Source organism: Panthera uncia (genome assembly GCF_023721935.1).
Source record: "Panthera uncia isolate 11264 chromosome C1 unlocalized genomic scaffold, Puncia_PCG_1.0 HiC_scaffold_3, whole genome shotgun sequence".
Classification (NCBI taxonomy): Eukaryota; Metazoa; Chordata; class Mammalia; order Carnivora; family Felidae; genus Panthera; species Panthera uncia.
This window is the reverse complement of record NW_026057584.1, coordinates 39085514-39102727: the sequence shown is the minus strand read 5'-3', so window position 1 is coordinate 39102727 and position 17214 is coordinate 39085514. Positions and strand designations below refer to the sequence as shown.

Here is a 17214-nt window from a genome sequence, read left to right as displayed (position 1 = left end):
AAAATAGACTAAAAAAATTACCAAAAAATTAAAAAATATAGTAAAAAATTAAAAATATATATCTAAAAAGAGAAAACAAAAATAATTTTTCTGTATCCAAGAAAAAGAGAAAAAAAATGTTGAACCAGCGAACAGAATGAAATCTGAATGAAATTACATCCAGTTTCCCGTAGAAGTCGAATTATTAAGCACTTTATAGTCCATATACTAAGCAGGGGGAGAGACTTGTGGTGGTCCTCTAGGGCTTGGTTGGCGCAGGTGGATGGGGCTTGGTGTAACAACTCTGTTCTCCACCAGGTGGTGCTGCTTAGCTTACCGGGGCAGATCAGTGTATCTGCAGGTGCAGGAGAGGTGCAAATGGGGTCACCCAGCTTCCCAGTGTCCAGCATCAGAACTCTATGCTCTTACCGACCGGCCATCAGGCACCCCTCCTTTGTCTTCGCTTCTGTCCACTCCCCGCTTCTGTACTGTCTGTGACCAACCCGTCAGCTTGCCAGGTGGCACCTCTCCCAAATTTTATCTTGACAGGGTTGTGTTTCCAAACCCCTCACTTCTGAGGGTCCTGCGGCGTGGGCCTGCTCCAACCCTCTGGCAGAGGGTCTTGCCGAGCAATGGCTGGGTGCTGGCTTGCCCCTGGGAATGCTCATGAGACCGTGCTGCTGCAGAGGCTCAGAGACTGTGTCCAGGTGCCAGCCTGTCCCAGAGAAAGTTCATGTGATTGTGTAGCAGCAGCAGTTCAGGGACTATGGTAAATCCCAACACATAACAGGTACCAGGCTTCATCACATCCTAGTGACCTTGTCTAACACCAGCAAACATTGCTGTTCTTCAGGGTCCACCTGGGACCTTTTCCCGTGGGGATGCTGCATGGCCTCTACCAAATGTCCTCCTGGTAGGGGAACCACCTCTCCCTGGGTGGCCCGAGGACCCCTTGGACCTCACCTCACTGCTCCTGGGGAATCACCCTTCCCATCAGAGCACCGCCAGGTATCGAGCTGCAGAATTTATGACGTTGCACTCCCCTGTTTATAGAGTCCTAATACTATTGAAACCCACCCCTCTCTCCCTTTCTCATTCAGACCCTTGTGCGTGTTTCCACTCTTTCTCTCTCTCTAGCTGCTTTTAGGGGGAGTGCTGTTCTTGTACTCTCACCCCTGTCTCTGACCTCTCTCTGCAAACAAAATCAGCCCCCTACCCTCTACAGCTTCTCTCTACCCCAGTTCACCTCTCCACACTGTGTACCCGCTGAGTTCTGTGGCTCAAGTTACACAGGTTGTTGCATTAATCCTTAGATCAATTTTCTAGGTGTGCAAAATGGTTTGTTGATGACCTAGATGCATTTTAGGGATGAGAGAAGCAGAGAACTTCCATGCTGCTCCACCATCTTGGCTCCTGCCCCTTCAAGATCAACATCTTCTCCATTCATCAGTCAATGGACATTTGGGCTCTCTTCCTGGTTTGGCTATTGTTGATAAGCAAGGTTTTAGAAGATAGCAATCTTTTACTTTGGGATTATTTCATCCTCTTTGTTCTTTCAGGCCCTTCTTGCCATTATCTGTTAAAAGTTAGAGTATCTATTCCACATTCCTGGGATCCCACTTTGAGGCATCTCTTCAATAGAAATAACAGCACTAAGGAAGAGTAGCTAGTAGGGGTTAGAGAGGGGAAATTTATCAAATTAGAGGTTGGAAATTATGAGACTTGTTATTTTTTAGAAGTGGAACAGAAGGCAGAGAATTCAGGAGAACAGGTTTCAGTGACCAAGACCTTGTAGAGAAATAAACAGAACCAGGAAGGAGAAGTCCAGCATGTTTTTGTCCTTATTGTGAGGGGAGTTTGATGAGACTACTTGGACTTACCTTGTTGACAGGTCCCCACCTCATAAAAATGAAACGTAGCAAGAAAACTCATTGACAAAGTAAATAGGTAGTGAATGAGGTAGACCAAAGGTGAACCACCTGGCCCCTGGGAGGGCTTCCTGATGCAGACATAAGATGAGGTCTAGAAGGGAAGAGTTTGGTTTATGTCAAAAGGGTTAAAACCTGTCAACATGCCTGCCAGCTAATGGGGAAGATGTTGTTTCTCTCAGCAGCTTGATCACAACCAGGGCCAATCACATTGGGGTGTGCATTTTCCCAGGTGCCTGAGCACCCTGGTTGGGGTTGCAGAAATGATGGCAGTTGCTTCTGGGCCTATTGTTAGGAGGGTTGAGATCATGAATGGGGAGACAGTGTACATGGAAACAAACCCTAAAGTCAGCAACTTGTATGCAAAGGTGAACACAAAGTCGTCCATTTTAGCATTGCTTATTAGCAAAAAATAAAAAGGAAATAAAATTCTAGTAGTCAACAAAGACAAATGCTACGTAAGCAGCCATTAAACAAAGATCTCTATTGGGGCACCTGGGTGGCTCAATTTGGTTAAGGGCTGACTATGGCACAGGTCATGATCGAGCAGTTTGTGAATTTGAGCCCCACATCAGACTTTGCACTGACAGTGTGGAGCCTGATTGGGATTCTCTCCCTCCCTCTCTCTCTCTCTGCTCCTCCCGACTTGTGTGCTCTCTCTCAAAATAAATAAAATAAACTTTAAAAAAAAAATAACCAAACATCTCTACTTTGGAAGTTGTCCACAATATTTTCAGAATGAAAAAAGCAAGCTGAAAGTGAGTATGCAAATATAATTATGTTTGTGAGAAAAAAAGCTTGTGTATATGTTGTGCTTATGTATATATGTATCTATACGTGTATAGGAAAACTTCTGTGCAGATATGTCCTAAGCTGGAAAATTAGTTGCTTTGCAGTAAGAGTAGGGTGAGAGAGAGAGGGTGGGCCTTACACACACACACACACACACACACACACACACACACACATACACACCCCTACCAAATCAAGAAAAACAAAGTAGTTGTCCATCTGCTAAGTAGATTACATGTACCTTTTACAGTTTAATTTTTGTTTCCTGTCTTTAATCCAACAAGAATTACACAGTATAAATAATCTAACTTAATTTTTTTCCAAGTAGCAAATAATCAATTATTCTATCATAAATTATTGAATACTTCTCCCATTTCCTATTCATTTAATTTTTTAAAAAATTTTAAAAGCTTATTTATTTCTGAGAGAGAGACAGCATGAGTTGGAGAGGGGCAGAGGGAGAGGGAGAAAGAGACAATATCAAGGAGGCTCAGTACTACCAGCACAGAGTCCAATGTGAGGCTTGAACTCACAAAACTATGAGATCATGACCTGAGCTGAAACCAAGTTGGGTGCCTAATTGACTGAGCCACCCAAGCGCCCCGGCCTATTCATTTTAAATGCTACAATTACGATGCTAAATTTCTAATGGTAGTAGTGTTGCCATTCTTACTGAGAGCTTAAAGATCTTTCCACTCATCATGGTTCATTTATAAAACAGACACTGAGCCATATACCACATATACATATTTAGGCACTAAGGAAAAAAGGGTAAACAAATCAAAGTCACCATACAGTCTAGTAGCTTACGATCTGACAAAACGTGTTCCCCTTCTGAGCAAAATTTTGTAGTTCCCAGTGTCCTACATGTATCACCAGCTCTGTCAAGGCTACCAGAGCAAAATGGCGGTGGGTACCCATGTTTCTGGCTATTCGGCTAGAGTATGTCAGGGAAAGGATAACAGTAGATCATGAAGGGCCAAAAAAAATATGGAATCATCTCCTGCTTTTATATGTGCTCACCTACAATGATAAGGATTCTCGACACAATGCTGGACAAAGTGACCCTCAGCCAAAATGGCATGTAGAAATGTGCCAACAGGGAGGCACACTTGGCTCCTGAGTCTGAGATGGTTATTCAAGAAACACTCCCAAAAGTAGACAAAGATTGGGCATAGGAAAGCGCACTCAGAGCAAAGGAAAATATATGCCAAGGCTCAGAGATGTGAACGAGCACATCACGCAGACAGAAAAGCAAGTAGACTGTGGGCATGCAGTATAGCAGCCCCCCCGCCCCACCTTATCCTTGGAAGAGGTGTTGCCAGGTACCCAATGGATGCTTGAAACCACAGAGAGCTGTTTTGTCCTATATATACATACTGATGACAAAGTCTAATTTATAAATTAGGCACAGTAAGAGACTAACAACAATAACTCATAATAACTAATAATGAAATAGAACAATTAGAACAATATACTATAATAAAAGTCAAGTGAATGTGGTCTCTTTCAAAATATAGCACTGTATTCACCCTTCCTCTTGTAATGATGTGAGATGGTAAAATGCTTACGTGACAAAACAAAGTAGGATGAATGATGTAGGCATTGTGACATAGCATTAGGCTACTACTGACCTGCTGATAATATGTCGGAAGAGGATCATCTGCTTCCAGACCGCACTAGACCGCAGGTGACTAAAATTGAGGAACGCAAACCATGATAAGGGGGGGTCTGTTTTTAGGGCATGGGGTAGAGCAGGAAGGAGGGGAGTGGAGGGAGGTAGGGCATGCTTAAGGAGGGATAAGGAATAACTGAGTGCCAATGACTCCCAGATTTCTAGCTTGAGTTTGGGTGGGAGGTGGTTCTATTATTTTGATGCAGCCAGAGAAAAGAAAATGGGGAAGGGGAACAGTAGTATTCTGTAAGATAATCATTCCCTATTCTGTTGCTTTTCCAAAGTTTTCCCTACACCTTGATCTGTTTTCTCTCCAACCATTGATTTTGGGTGCTCACCAACAGTCCTTAGTTCTCTTCTTAGGTTACAAGACCTCCCTTTGAAATCTCAGGTATTCTCAGGTTTCTCTTAACACTTTACCAATTCATAAATTTCTGGATTTTGTTCACTTTCTTCTCTTGGGGTTTATATCTGTATGCCAAGAGCTTAGTAGATATACTTCCAGGATGTATAAAATTTAAGAGAATGAATTAATTACCCCTTTCACCATCCCCATTCCACTAACCCACCTGCTGTATACCTATTAACTTCCTGGGACTACTCCCTGTCTGGATTAATGAAAGGTACCTCCACCTCTCCAGACCAGAAAATTAACATCAATCAAGACTTCTTCTCCCTTTGCCATTTAATATCTAAGTCATTTCAACCCTTTTTCCTACATATCTATTGTATCTCTACAATGTTCCTCATCCCAGCTCAAATGCTTTAATTTAAACTCTTATCGTTTCTTGCCTGGGTCATCATGATGGTCTCCTGCATTAGTTTCCTGGGGCTGCTGACAGTTGGCTTAAAATAAGACAAATTTATTGTCTGATAGTTCTGGAGGCTAGAAGTTTGAAATCAAGGTGTTGGCAAAGCCATGCTCCTTCAAAGCTTCTAAGAGGATCCTTCTCTGCCTTTTCCAGTTTCTGGTAGCTCCAGGTAAGTGATTTTCTAAAATGCAAATATTCTTCTAAAAGCACACCAATAATAATAGAATAACTCCCAAATCAGTTAGCATTTCATATAAGTATGCTCCAGATCCCTTATCATTAACCAAACCTTTTCACTTATTTGACCCTTTTTAGAATCTTTTATGGTTCCTTCACCCTGAAAACTTCTATGCACTCAGTCCTGGGTACCTCTTCCTCTGTAGGAAACTAATCACATCCAGCCGAGTTGCTTACCTCCTTGTTCATGTCTCCGTCTTTAAACAGTTAAGGTGACCAAACATACTACTGTCCAAACTGGAACACTTTGAGAGTGATCATGGGCATTAGAGAATTAGTATTATATAATTTAAAAATGGTATATTGGCAAATCTAGTTTAGTGTATCGGTAGGCCCCTGAGTAGTTCTACTCAAACATTGTTTTCAAAGTAAGATTATTTCTGAAAATAATTAGGAAATGGAAGCAAAAAAAATTATGATTATCCTGAGAGTATATGCAGAACATACTTTTCTTGCTATATATTCACACACTTTAACTTCTTAGATACATCTGTTTCAGATAACAACTCTGATAGTTTCCCAAAGAATGTAATTTTCAATATGGTCTCACTGCTTTTAATCTCTATAATATTCTACAGAGCTTCACTTAATGGTTACTAAATTTTAAATTGCTGCCATTTTTAACTGACTCTTCACTACCGACTATCATATTTTAAGTTAGGATATACTCTACAGGTGCTTGAACAAATTGCTACAGATGCTTGAACAAATTGCTAAATGAACTAGAGAGAGCCCCCTCCTTCTTATTTTTTGTATTGAAAAGTATAATTATCTTAGGTCAAATACTTCTGCAGGCACTGTATCGCTGTATTTTGGTCTCCATTCTTAGTATCTTTTTTATATATAAATATTCCTACAAGACAAATTCATCAAATTCATGCTTCTTTTTAAATGCTTTCCCAATTTTAAATTGCTGCAAAGTCAAAGGCCTCTCATTTTATTTGAGTACAGAATAGGAATCTGTCCAATGAAACACAGATCAAAGATCCTTCACCTAAGTTTAGATATGTCATGTGAGCTCTTGATATCTGTTTTTTCTTTGCTTTTGTAGAGACAGAATTCAATACCTTCCTGTTTATAGGTTTAAAAAAAAATAATCCCAAGTTACTAAAAGTTTCACAAAGTCAGTTTTTTGGATACTTTGAGATTGATTGATCTAAAATTTTCCAACTAATTTAGAACAAACTTCTAACTAAACTTGGAGGAATTTGCCTCAAAAAACGTCATATCTTGCAGGACACTTGGATTGGTTTAACAAGCAGTGCTTCAGAGTTGCAAACATGTTAAAAAGCCAACTGATAGTCAAGTAGCAAAAAGATAATATGGGTAGTGTGTGTGTGTGTGTGTGTGTGTGTGTGTGTGAAAGAGAGAGAGAGAGAGAGAGAGAGGCAGACAGACAGAAAGAGAGAGAACTGTAGGGGCTGAAATGTGGTTGATATGATATGAAGCCATTTGGCTTCCTCTCAAAATCTACATACCTCAGGTAAACATCAATGACCGAAAGAATTTGTTTCCTCCTGACAAACGGCTCAAATTCTACAATAGCACAGTAAAATTTCCCTAAAAATAAAGCCACACTCCAGAACAGAAGGAAATTCATCTGTATTTTCATTTTGGAGCCTGGTTGATGTATGTTCTTCTCAGATCCTTTTCAATATAACACAATCACTTCGCAGATTCCTACAGGTGTGTACATGTCAAAAATAAATGATAAAATATAGGTTCCTACTGGGCGTACCAAATGTCCTAACTACCTACTCTAGCGTTATGATAGCCTGTCATAACAAAGTACTACCTAATAAGCGGTTGGGAAGTATTCTGCTATTTATTTTATAAGGGTGTGAATTAATCAGAATTTCCCGCTTACTATTACAAACACTTACAACATGATAGAGGGCAAAATAGGTGACATCCTTGCTGTGCTTTTTACGATACCTCATACTGGTTCAGGAACATGTGGAGTTGCTGTACACTTATTCTTAGGTCAGTCTCATTGAACTCATAAGGAATATTCCACCCCAGGGGTCCAAATTTCCGTCTCTCTTGGACCAAAGCATGAAAGAAGCAGAGGCCATAAAGTAATTTCTTGAATTCTTCCTGTAACGAGAAGAAACGGTGCCACATGACGTCCCCCCCCCAACGTTACATTATACCTACCATATTTTAAAATGAAATTAATTCTTTTTGTTTATAAGTATATCCACCCCAAAGTATACTAAAACAGAATTAACTACCATAGGCTATTTAGGCAAAAATATGCTCATTTGTACACATGTCCAGTTGACAGACACAGCTATGAGCACCAGGTTTTAGGGAGTATAGTAAGCTTGTCTATTTAATGTAACCGTATAGGATTCTGGAGGTTCCAACTGAAACACCATGAGGTAAGAAAAATTAATTCTAAATGGGTGATCCCAGACCACCATGGAGATATTTCAAAGAAGACAGTTCAAACCGATTAAGCAGCTCTACAAGAAGGACTTCCGGATTGAAACTTTGGACAGCTTCATGACTTTTCTAGTTACTCTGAGGCAAGAAGAAGGCTTACAGTTACTTTCAATGGCAAAGCCAGCCTTGAATCAGAAATCAGAAAGTATGATGCACCCTCCACAAGACTGTTACAAAATGGTCAAAATAGAGCTTGAGAGAGAATTGGTAAAGATTTCCTTGGAAAGAGCAGCTGCTGTGCTGGGAGCCCTCTTGCCCCCATCCCAGAGGGAGAAAGGAGCATGGGATGTATCTTCTTAGTCCAAGCTAGTGAGAAGGAATTAATGGGGCTGCTCAGAGAGCTGATGCATGTTCCTTGCAGCGGTGGTAGAGTGGAAAAGTGCACAACTTATGACAGAAAGAGTAGAATAGTCTATGGCCACAGGGTAGTGGATCAGGAGAGGGAAATCAGAGCCCTGCTTCCAACAGTGGGCCAACCCAGCCTGGATCCCAATGAGCAGATGGGGCGCTGGATTAAGAATGTCAGCCAGGGCCCACTTTAAGCATTTCTTGGTCAAGATGACTTATGTTACAGGGTGAGGAAATCCCGACAGTAAGAGCCTGTACGAAGTGAATGGCGAGACCCAACAGCTGAGGGGGGCATGAGCAGTCAGCTGATGGATGGAGTCACAGTCAGAGGAGTCCAGAAGGGGAGTCTAAGGAGAACCCATGAAAAGACTCACAAGAGAAAACTTGAGATTTAAACCCCTGCCAAGCCCAGAGAGCTCCAAGCAAAAGCAGCCCAGGACCAGAAGTTCCACTCTGCCCTGCCTTGTGGTTGTACACTCTCCAAACTGAGTGGTCAGGCTCAGCAGCCATCATTACAAAAAGAAAGATGCCAACTCCATCCTTCTCCCCAGTGGCATGAAGCCGACTGACTACAGGTCCTAGGTAAGTTGCTGGAGAGTTGAAGCCTCTATTTTAAATAAAAGCTAAGTACTGATTGACATATTACATTGCACTTTGATTCTGGAATCCAGGCTGGATTTACAAGTTAAAATGGCTGTAGGTCATTTCATTACCTGACAGTAACCAGAAAAATCGTGATGCTGCCCAAAGTTTTGTCCAAGGGCAGGTGGAAGTTTCCCCTGTGGAATAAACTCAAAGGGGGAGTGGAGACAAAACCCAAGTAGCATCAGTTTAATCAGAGAGGTGGGAAAAGGCAAAGTGACACATGCTGTCTGCATTTGGGAACTACTTTAGATCCATTACAGAACAGAACAAGTTGGCAAGTGTGATGATGTGGGAGCCAGGTGCTCAGCACAGAGGCAGTGGCATGCACGTATGGAATGAGGAAAAGTAAGCAAGAACCCTGGGTGGATGGACTGAAGTTGGCTATACATTACAAACTCATTACCTCTAGAATATGTGAATGAGTATGTATGTGTACATGTACTTATCTGGATGCACACATATACTCGTCTATATGTGTATGCATGTGAGTGTGAGAGTACACACATATTTCTAAGTTTTCTCCCCTGAAAGGACCAAGAACCAAAACAAGGCAGTAGCACCCAGATCTAGGTCTCTAGAACCAGGACTCCACAGAAAAATGGCTGGTTCCAGGGTTGAACAATGGATGAGCTTGCAGCATCTGGTGCCAGAAAGTAAGAGAGCTAAGTAATAATAATAACAACAGCAATAATAATAATAATAATAATAATAAATGATGAGACCTAGAACGAAGTACAGAGGAGCCAGCTTGCAGGTGCTCCCACTGACCAAATCTGGCACAATTTGAGCAAAAGACTTAAGGATAGTAATGCATTGTAAACCACTGGGGGGAAAAAAACCCCAAGGAATTCCCAAGTCCATCCCAAAAACACATAAGTAAAGGGAGAGATGGGAAAGCTGTTGTGGACTCTAGAGTGGCAGGGGTCAAATACGGCGGGAGTGCTGGAGTTGGAATTATCACGGGAAATAACTTGATCAGGCAAGATACATCAGTGGCTACTAAATCTGGGCTGGGGTGGATGTTGCTGAGGAACAGGATATTGGCATGGCCGTGAAATGTCTCCCTGCCTGACGATTAGTTGCAAAGGGTAAGGTAGTAATTACACGTTGAAGAAATCAGACAACACTCTGTCTGGGAGATCAAAATTTATACCAACAGTGAGGGATAAATGATATCGTGCACCTCCTAGTGTGATACTCTGAGGACACAATTTCACTAATGTGGTGTTTTGGCTAAAAATGCATAACTTGAATCTAATAATGAGTAAATATCAGCCCCCAATGAGAAATGTTCCATTAAAAAGACAAGAGGAGACAAATTCTTCAGAAATGTCAATGTCATCCAAGGCAAAGGCTAGAGCAATGTTCAAGATAAAAGGAGGCAAAGAGACGTGGCGACTAAATGCAATTCTAACCCTAGACCAATCTGTAGTGAACAGGGAAGATGCTCTAAGGGACACGACTGAATCAACAGACAAATTTGGAACATAAACAGTAAACTAGATAAAATAGTGTATCCTTGCTAAATCCATTAAACTAATAATGGTACTAGGGTAAGATAATCTCTCTATTCTTAAGAAATATACATCAAAGTGTTTATTTAGGAGTAAAGGGTTGTGATATGTCTAACTTACACACAAAAGCTATATTAACAGGAGGTGAATGTGGGTTCAGGGCACAGGGGTGTTCTCTGTACTATTTTTATACTTGCCACTTTTCTGTAAGTTTAAAATTATTTCCAAATAAAAAGTTAAAGCAAAAATTATGATGTGCTCTTTTGGCACTTGAGGAGATTTGGCTTTTGGTTTGGATTGTGCTTCATAAACGCCTAGACTTCCAATATGTGTGACTTCCACTGGAGAGATCTTTGGATCTAGAAGAAAGGGAGTAAGATTTTGCCAAAGGGCTTCTGTCCAGCCTATCCCATGCAGACATACCCTTACCACCTACCTGCAAGCAACCTGCTCTCCTCTGGGCCTTATCAATGCGAAAGCTACTCCTACAGCAGGTCTTAGAAGCTTAGGCTAAGGTGTGACTTAGTTTTAAACATAGATGCTTGCTTTATTTTAGTACCCAAGACTTCAACGAAAGTGTTTCCTTATTTTTAATGTTTTCTTTTGATGTGTACTTAAAACATATTCCGATACCAAAAGTGTGAGCTCTTTAATGGCAGAAACTTACCGAGGTTCATAACCCCTCTTAAAAAGAAAACCCTTCCATTTTTAATTATGGTAAAATGCTGTGAAACAATTTTAGGTCACAGACATTCACACGCAGAATTCTAATCATGAAAGCAGTGGGCGGTTTCCCTGCTTGCCTGGTGACGCTGAAAGAGACCCTTATGAGTCCCATCCATCAAGGAGTAAAATCATTTTGGTCCTCATTATAGTTATATGGAGGAAATATTTTTATGTTTTAATTTAAAGATATCGCTCCAAATAGCACAGGGCTCAGTTAATATCCTGAAACAAGATTCTCCAACCTTGCAGATTTGTACTGGGAATGGCTTACAGCTGACTTTCTCAATAGAGAGCTACATTATTAATGACGCCCCAGAAGATCTCAGCTGAGCAGAAATAAAGCTGGTGGTAAAATTAAAATAAAATATTAATACAATTGACTTCAGCACAGTCAATAATCAGTAATCAAAACCAACCGCACTGCAGGGCAGGAGGCCTATTTAATTTGTAGTTTTACTCAGCCACACACATTCGTGATCACCAGGGGCCACTTGAAATGCTTCACAGGGCTGAGGTAACAAGACTTAGCCATTACTAACAGGCTTTTTGCAGCTGCCAAAGAACTCAGGGTCAGAGATCGGGTCCATGAGGTATGATCGAATGATATTAGCCCGTAAACCTTTCGGTGCCTCATTGGTCATTTTCACCCCATTCTGCAGTACGGACACGGGGAAGTTTGGTGACGGGTAACTTGTCAGCCAAATGCGGAAATCTGGATGCGTCGATTCTGGGCTTAACTCCTGCAAAAAAAGAAAATTAGACACAAATGGGTGTCTAAAATCCAAGGAAACTCTCCACATCATATGTGCACGGGATGGCCTGGAGGTGGGAGGAAGCATCTTTACAAATAGAGCCTACTGCTGCAATTCAAGGCAAAGGTCTTAAAATCTGATTCTGCCTCTGAAACAACACACTTCGTTGAGAAGGCCCGGACTGTTGCCGTCCTTCTTGAAAATTTAAATCACAGGACTATAAAGTTCTCAGAGGTATTATAGAATTTAGAGTTGGTTGCAATAGAGACTAAGACATACCCCCCAAAATCTCATATCTTAACTGATGTGCTGAAATATTTATAGATATAATTCTCTGCCCAAGAGCCTGATTAAGAATAATCCATTCTTCTTGCCGTAGCCAGGTTGTGAGAATGAGCAACATCAGTCAATATTAAACCAAGTGAGATGAAAAGAAAAAAAGAGCATTTTGAAAGGTGAAGTATTAAATATCACTATTAGCTATATTTTCTTAAAGGGATATTCAAGTTGGTGCAAGGGAGGATAAGAGAACACTCACTTAGCACTGTCTTAAAGGCTGTATAGGCTAGGAATGATTACCATGGGCCGTTCCCCCCTTCCTGTTCAGTCCTGCTCTCTATTGCTACCTCCTTCGATTGTCCATATCAGTAGTATCTTAAGCTGCAATTCTTTATCAATAAAACATTTTTTGAGCACTCATGTGGTCAACGGGTGAGGGTGAATTAGGAAGGATGCAAAGATGCCTCTGTTATTTAGCAACAACAGTGGAGAGAAAGGGCAACGTTTTTCCCTCGTACCAGCTGCCCTATGCCCAGTGACTTCAGCAACGTGACTCATGGGACTTTGGGCTAGGTTTGCCAGCCATCAGGGACAGCTCTTCTCTCTTATGTGATTCTAATGGGTATATATGACACAGTTCAACAGGAATGGCCTAGAGGGGAAGATGGCGGTGTAGGAGGACGCTGAACTCACCACGTCCTGCGGATCACTTAGATTCCACCCACAGCTGCCTAAATAACCCAGAAAACCACCAGAAGACTAGCAGAACGGATTCTCCAGAGCCAAGCAGAGACAAGAGGCCCACGGAAGAGGGTAGGAAGGGCAGATAGGTGGTGCGCACTCCACGGACTGGCGGGAGGGAGCCGGGGCGGAGGGGCAGCCCTCCGGCAAAGCAGAGCCTCCGCGTTGTGGCTGGCAAAAGCGGAGGGGCCGGACAGAGTGTGTTCAGACAGCAAGCGGGACTTAACATCTGGAAGGTCATAAGTTAACAGCTCTGCTCGGAGAGCGGGAAGGCTGGAGGACAACGGGAGGGAGAGCTGTTGAGCCACAGACGGCAGAGCTCAGCTTGGCGGGGAACAAAGGCACTCGCCAGCACCATCTCCCTCACCCATCCCCCAGCCAAAATCCCAAAGGGAACCAGTTCCTGCCAGGGAACTTGCTTGCACCGCACAAACACCTAACGCTGTGCTTCTGCAGATCCATCCCTCTGGCAGGTCTGACTCCTTCCCGGTGCCGCAGGGCCCCTCCCGAAGCAGATCACCGAAGGAGAAGAGAGCTAAGCCTACCCCTCCTGCCCCCGTGCACCTTGCCGACCGACCCCAGCTAATACGCCAGATCCCCAGCACCACAAGCCTGGCAGTGTGCAAGTAGCCCAGACAGGCCATGCCACCCCACAGTGAATCCCGCCCCTAGGAGAGGGGAAGAGAAGGCACACACCAGTCTGACTGTGGCCCCAGCGGTGGGCTGGGGGCAGACATCAGGTCTGACTGTGGCCCTGCCCACCAATGAAAGTTATGCAAGACAGTACAGGGGAAGTGCCCCGCAGTTCTGCACCACTCCAGGGACTATCCAAAATGACGGAAGAATTCCCCTCAGAAGAATCTCCAGGAAATAACAACAGCTAATGAACTGATCAAAAAGGATTTAAACAATATAACAGAAAGTGAATTTAGAATAATAGTCATAAAATTAATCGCTGGGCTTGAAAACAATATAAAGGACAGCAGAGAATCTATTGCTACAGAGATCAAGGGACTAAGGAACAGCCAGGAGGAGCTAAAAAATGCTATTAATGAGCTGCAAAATAAAATGGAGACAACCACAGCTCGGATTGAAGAGGCAGAGGAGAGAATAGGTGAACTAGAAGATACAATTATGGAAAAAGGAGAAGCTGAGAAAAAGAGAGATAAAAAAAAATCCAGGAGTATGAGAGGAAAATTAGAGAACTAAGTGATGCACTAAAGAGAAATAATCTACACATAATTGGTATTCCAGAGGAGGAAGAGAGAGGGAAAGGTGCTGAAGGGGTACTTGAAGAAATCATAGCTGAGAACTTCCCTGATCTGGGGAAGGAAAAAGGCATTGAAATCCAAGAGGCACAAACTCCCTTCAGACGTAACTTGAATCGATCTTCTGCACGACATATCATAGTGAAACTGGCAAAATACAAGGATAAAGAGAAAATTCTGAAAGCAGCTAGGGATAAACGTGCTCTAACATGTAAAGGTTGACCTATAAGACTTGTGACCAATCTCTCTACTGAAACTTGGCAGGCCAGAAAGGAATGGCAGGAGATCTTCAATGTGATGAACAGAAAAAAAATATGCAGCCGAGAATCCTTTATCCAGCAAGTCTGTCATTTAGAATAGAAGGAGAGATAAAGGTCTTCCCAAACAAACAAAAACTGAAGGAATTCATCACCACTAAACCAGCCCTACAAGAGATCCTAAGGGGGATCCTGTGAGACAAAGTAACAGAGACATCGCTACAAGCATGAAACCTACAGACATCACAATGACTCTAAACCCATATCTTTCTATAATAACACTGAATGTAAATGGATTAAATGTGCCAACCAAAAGACATAGGGTATCAGAATGGATAAAAAAACAAGACCCATCTATTTTCTGTCTACAAGAGACTCATTTTAGACCTGAGGGACACCTGCAGATTGAGAGTGAGGGGATGGAGAACTATTTATCATGCTACTGGAAGTCAAAAGAAAGCTGGAGTAGCCATACTTATATCAGACAAACTAGACTTTAAATTAAAGGCTGTAACAAGAGATGAAGAAGGGATTATATAATAATCACACGGTCTATCCATCAGGAAGAGCTAACAATTATAAATGTCTATGTGCCGAATACAGGAGCCCCCAAATATATAAAACAATTACTCACAGACATAAGCAACTTTATTGATAAGAATGTGGTAATTGCAGGGGACTTTAACACACCACTTACAGAAATGGATAGATCATCTAGATACACGGTCAATAAAGAAACAAGGGCCCTGAATGATACATTGGATCAGACGGACTTGACAGATATATTTAGAACTCTGCATCCCAAAGCAACAGAATATACTTTCTTCTCGAGTGCACATGGAACATTCTCCAAGATAGATCACATACTGGGTCACAAAACAGCCCTTCATAAGTATACAAGAACTGAAATCATACCATGCATACTTTCAGACCACAATGCTATGAAGCTTGAAATCAACCACAGGAAAAAGTCTGGAAAACCTCCAAAAGCATGGAGGTTCAAGAACACCCTACTAACGAATGAGTGGGTCAACCAGGCAATTAGAGAAGAATTTCAAAAATATATGGAAACAAACGAAAATGAAAATACAACAATCCAAACGCTTTGGGATGCAGCGAAGGCAGTCCTGAGAGGAAAATACATTGCAATCCAGGCCTATCTCAAGAAACAAGAAAAATCCCAAATACAAAATCTAACAGCACACCTAAAGGAAATAGAGGCAGAACAGCAAAGACAGCCTAAACCCAGCAGAAGAAGAGAAATAATAAAGATCAGAGCAGGAATAAACAACATAGAATCTAAAAAAACTGTAGAGCAGATCAACAAAACCAACAGTTGGTTTTTTGAAAAAATAAACAAAATTGATAAACCTCTAGCCAGGCTTCTCAAAAAGAAAAGGGAGATGACCCAAATAGATAAAATCATGAATGAAAATGGAATTATTACAACCAATCCCTCAGAGATACAAGCAATTATCAGGGAATACTATGAAAAATTATATGCCAACAAACTGGACAACCTGGAAAAAATGGACAAATTCCTAAACAGCCACACGCTTCCCAAACTCAATCAGGAGGAAATAGAAAGCTTGAACAGACCCATAACCAGCGAAGAAATTGAATCAGTCATCAAAAATCTCCCAACAAATAAGAGTCCAGGACCAGATGGCTTCCCAGGGGAGTTCTACCAGACATTTAAAGCAGAGATAATACCTATCCTTCTCAAGCTATTCCAAAAAATAGAAAGGGAAGGAAAACTTCCAGACTCATTCTATGAAACCAGTATTACTTTGATTCCTAAACCAGACAGAGACCCATTAAAAAAAGAGAACTACAGGCCAATATCCCTGATGAATATGGATGCAAAAATTCTCAATAAGATACTAGCAAATCGAATTCAACAGCATATAAAAAGAATTATTCACCATGATCAAGTGGGATTCATTCTTGGCATGCAGGGCTGGTTCAACATTCGCAAATCAATCAATGTGATACATCACATTAATAAAAGAAAAGATAAGAACCATATGATCCTGTCAATCGATGCAGAAAAGGCATTTGACAACATCCAGCAACTTTCTTAATAAAAACCCTCGAGAAAGTCGGGATAGAAGGAACATACTTAAAGATCATCAAAGCCATTTATGAAAAGCCCACAGCTAACATCATCCTCAATAGGGAAAAACTGAGAGCTTTTCCCCTGAGATCAGGAACACAACAGGGATGTCCACTCTCACTGCTGTTGTTTAACATAGTGTTGGAAGTTCTAGCATCAGCAATTAGACGACAAAAGGAAATCAAAGGCATCAAAATTGGCAAAGATGAAGTCAAGCTTTCACTTTTTGCAGATGACATGATATTATACATGGAAAATCTGATAGACTCCACCAAAAGTCTGCTAGAACTGATACATGAATTCAGCAAAGTTGCAGGATACAAAATCGATGTACAGAAATCAGTTGCATTCTTATACACTAATAATGAAGCAACAGAAAGACAAATAAAGAAACTGATCCCATTCACAATTGCACCAAGAAGCATAAAATACCTAGGAATAAATCTAACCAAAGATGTAAAAGATCTGTATGCTGAAAACTATAGAAATCTTATGAAGGAAATTGAAGAAGATATAAAGAAATGGAAAAACATTCTATGCTCATGGATTGGAAGAATAAATATTGTCAAAATGTCAATGTAATCCCAATGAAAATTGCACCATCATTCTTCTTGAAACTAGAACAAGCAATCCTAAAATTCATATGGAACCACAAAAGGCCCCGAATAGCCAAAGTAATTTTGAAGAAGAAGACCAA

At 41.4% G+C, this 17214-nt stretch overlaps 1 protein-coding gene across 2 annotated transcripts in view; it reads right to left on the bottom strand.

Moving 5' to 3' along the window:
• Window positions 1-17214, bottom strand: part of DNAH7 (dynein axonemal heavy chain 7) — a 267164-nt gene that overhangs the window by 25618 nt on the left and 224332 nt on the right. For both annotated transcript variants that reach the window (XM_049615226.1, XM_049615227.1), the window contains 2 exons: window positions 11644-11844; window positions 7359-7520 (listed from right to left, as the gene is read on the bottom strand). In XM_049615226.1, coding sequence (XP_049471183.1) covers window positions 7359-7520; window positions 11644-11844 — 363 coding nt within the window. The remainder of the gene's footprint in view (window positions 1-7358; window positions 7521-11643; window positions 11845-17214) is intronic.